This window comes from Lipotes vexillifer, unplaced genomic scaffold (assembly GCF_000442215.2).
Source record: "Lipotes vexillifer unplaced genomic scaffold, Lipotes_vexillifer_v1.1 scaffold1571, whole genome shotgun sequence".
In the NCBI taxonomy this organism is placed as follows: domain Eukaryota; kingdom Metazoa; phylum Chordata; class Mammalia; order Artiodactyla; family Lipotidae; genus Lipotes; species Lipotes vexillifer.
Genome location: NW_006772104.1, coordinates 962,088 through 966,025, shown reverse-complemented (window position 1 = coordinate 966,025; position 3,938 = coordinate 962,088). Strand labels below are relative to the sequence as shown.

Here is a 3,938-nt window from a genome sequence, read left to right as displayed (position 1 = left end):
GTACTATTATGCTCTACCAGGTAAACTAGAATTTAAGTAGATATTTCCTTCTTATAAGTATCAGCTGAGTAACTCTCAAAAAAAAGAAGATGGACACAAATTGATCTTTTGGGGAGTGAGCCCAATATGTATCATCCAAGTGATCACTATAGAAGCCCAATAATAGGGTTTGACAGTTCATCTTGCTGGCTGAGAACACTGGACTTATAATAATGAATTTCTAGTTTTCAAATTATTAGAGTTGGAAATATTGGTTATGATGGCAGCAATGACGTCGTGCAAAAAATTCTGGTGGACTAGGTGTCACTAAGCGGGTGTTCTCTGGATTTGGCTAAAGCAGACTGAGGAAAAGTAAATGGCAAATGAAGAGGACAAGTAGATTTAGAAAGCAGTTATTTACCACTTTAATAGGGCTGTCCAACATTTGGTCACAAGGGTCATTCTGAAACCTAATTTCTTTAATGGTCTTGCCATCTCACCAGAAGAGATCTGAATACTCTTGGAAAAAGCAAATCAAATAGAGAAAGATGTGCTGTGATAAGACTTGTTGCTACAGCACTATGTAATTAACGATGTCAGACTTTGGATTTAATCAGAGGACATTTCTTCAGTCTAGGACAGCTATACAAAGCCTTAAGACATTGTATTTACAGAACTTAATACAGGGATCCACATATGACCATCACTCTGCCAGAGTCTTAATAGCATGGTGGAGTGGCTCCCTCAAGAATCCTCATTTTTCTTATCTGTGGAAAAGCTAGTAGTTCTAAAAATATTTTCCTGGAAGAGGTTAGAACGGTTATTATATACCAGTTGAATATAAAGTATGGTTATGTAAGCCAAGCTTGCATGCTAATACTGCACAGGGTAGAAAACAATAAAACAGGACGATGTGCTTCCTTGGGCCATCTAGTAGAAAGAGAAGGAAGCTTTTGACTCAGTATCGTTCTGATCTCTCAGACTCCAGGAGTCCACCTGTAGCTGGCCTTCCAGTGTGAGTGCCATGCCGACCTCTCAAAAGGGCACGTGATTTCCTTGCCGATAGAAAAAGAAATGACAACAAAACAAAACAAAATATCCAAAACTCAAAGAGGTACACCAGCCGCCTCAAGCTGTGGTACAGTTCATTTTTTGAAGAGAATATATAATATTTCAAAATATTATATATATACATATATTTCAAATGGTACAAAGTAACTATAGATCCAAATTAGAAGACAGTTGATCTTTCTTTGTGATCCAAAAATTTTGCATTGAGAAAACCCTTTTTTTCCTTAACCCACTTTCCATGGTGTTGCCCCAAACTCCGGGTCTTCTCACTCTAGGAGACTTCGTGACACACAGTAAAAGCACTGTGATTATCTGGTAATCAGTCAAAGTGCAAATAAGAAATCCATTTGGCTTCTAATGTATAAGATGTTTTAAATTCTTAAAATGTATTTTCCACAGAGTAGGTTTTCCTTTATTACTATAACAAATGCTTCCGTTAGGTTCTTGGGTGAATCTGAAACCAAAGAAAGAAAGAAAGAAATTTCAGGGAGAAAACAAAATGAAGGCACAAAGAAAGGTGATTAGGCAGAAAAAGAAGACACCTTGAATTTTTAGGATGTTGCTTCTTTCAAGTGAACTAAAGTAAAAAATGTTCAAGTCTAGAGCAGTAGTTCTCAAATGGTGATCAAAGCTTATGGACAGGCCACTGTTTTTTTTTAATCAATTCATTAAATTAATTTTGCCACAATTGAGGAGACAGACTCTTGGAGCAATGCCTATCCAGGACTGGGTTCGTGGGCATGCAATCTAGCTGCAGGGAGCCCTTTGTCGAAAAGGGCCCCTCACTTGGTTTAATGACCAGCAGTTGCCATCTTGAAATTATTAGTAACTTTTGAACAAGGGCCCCTGTGTTTTCATTTTGCACTGGGCTCTTCCTGCACATTACATAGTCATTCCTATGTCTGCCTGATGAGAATTTCATGAGTAGGAAATTCCATGGCCTTCTCATGTTGGTCTCTTGAAAGATGCAAAAGGGTGGCATGAGGTGAACTCATTGCCAAGGTCAGATCACGTTTGTTGAGGAACGTAAGAGACCTTTGCAAGGTGAGGAACTGTTCCACTCAAACAATGACACGGTGTTCAAGAGCAATCAAGGGCATACTCCTATAACTATTGATGCCATTTAATCCATTCAAATATGGTCCCAAAGACTCTTATATTCAGAAGGATGCATGCACGAAGAATCACTGGTTTAGAGCATGAATGATGGTTCTAATAGAGTTGAAGGTTCTACTTTAGAGTTTTAGGACTTAAGGCATTTTTCTTCATCATCTCTTAATTTTTTATAGCTTAGAAATTGAGTATTCTGAGGCCGGGAGTGAAGTCCATTTAAAGCTTTCAGGGTTAGGTAGGAACAGTCATACACCATACACATTTGCATTCAAAAGTTGGTTGGACCAGGGGCAGAATGTATGAGAAGTCTTCACAAATTTTTTTTTTTCTTCCATATAAATAAAAGATCCTTCCAAACCTCGGTTTCCTACAGTCCAGTGGTGTTTATCACATTTTGTTTCACTGTCTTCTTTTTTACCGAAAGGAGGGAGAAAGCGACATTTCCAAACTGAACTGGAATTGCCTTTCTTTTATCTGTACTGACCCTCCTCCTCCCCTATCCCACCGAACCTTAGGCCCTAGCCTCCACAGAAGACCAGGGGCCGTGTCATGTCCACCATCACATTTCCAAGACTTTTAGATAACAGAGGCTTAATATTATTTATTAAAGAAATGAATGAGCGCACTTGGATCCAGGGGCAATTGTGATAGTATAGTTTATTCTTTAAGAAGATGGTTTACTCTTCTTTCCTGCAATCTCTAAATACCCCTCCCTCTCCCCTCCCCCACCATCTCTCTCTCTCTTTTAAAGGCATTTCTTGCAAAACGAATGGACTAGAGATCAAGATTGTGAAGTCTCTCAGAACATTTCAGACCTGGTGGAATTTTGAGGGAAGAAGCTGGAATATGTCAAAGCTGGTATTTTACCCTTCAGTAATATAAAAAAACATCAGGGTGATTAGAATGGGTGGAGATATGTAAAGTTAGAGTGGGCATTAGGAGGATGATCCCAGGGGCTGTGGACAAATGATCATGGTGAATTGTGTTGGGCTAGTCACAGAGAACACCAAATCTGACAAGATGGCTCTTGTGGTTAGGTGTGTAATCTGAGGTCTGTAATTTACTCTTTTAGGAAATGAAACTTGACTCTACGTTGTGCAGTAACTGTTGATTTCCTCGCTAGTGTGAAAGACGTTGACATATTGGATTGAAGGAATTCCAAGGTTGCTTGATATTTTCCCAGGTATTAGATCAGATTATGTTCTGGTGTTTTAATCTGCTAATTTTCCTTCCCAAGTGACTTTGGTTTTCTCCTCATTTTATTCCCCTCCTCTTCCTGTCCCCAAACAACCAATGTTCACCTGTTACATACAAATTATTACACCATTGTCAAACAACTTATTTCTTCTAAGGGCAAGTCTAGCTTTCTAAATGAAGTCATTGTTCCTGAATACACAGGGTATTAGATTTGTTCCTGAATGCATGGAATATAGCCTCCCCACCTTTCAAACTTATGTTTTTGATATATCAGTTTAAAGAAAAGAGATAAACTAATAGGCATCTAAAACCATCAGAAAAAGTCTCTAGTCAATATTTAGGTCGGTTAGTCTTGCTACAAACTCCCAACAAAGCAGTTTAATAAAACAACAGAAGCAATGATCAAGCAGGAACAGGGTTAAAATTTAGCCAAGAAACTTCACCCAGATGTACTAAGCTTCTCCCCAGAAGGTACCTGTTACCAGTTTTATTGTACCCCAGGCTGGGTTTTTGGAACAAGTCTCAAGCATGACTACTTTCTCTCTGTAGGGTGGCATTAAGGAAGCTTCCTCTTTCCC

General features: G+C 38.8%; 1 protein-coding gene across 1 annotated transcript in view; it reads right to left on the bottom strand.

Annotated features, from left to right (window-relative positions):
• Window positions 1–380: 380 nt before the first annotated feature.
• Window positions 381–3,938, bottom strand: part of TAFA1 (TAFA chemokine like family member 1) — a 484,417-nt gene continuing 480,859 nt past the window's right edge. The window contains exon 5 of the mRNA XM_007447301.1: window positions 381–1,504. Within this exon, the coding sequence (XP_007447363.1) occupies window positions 1,487–1,504 (18 nt within the window). The 3' untranslated portion in view covers window positions 381–1,486. The remainder of the gene's footprint in view (window positions 1,505–3,938) is intronic.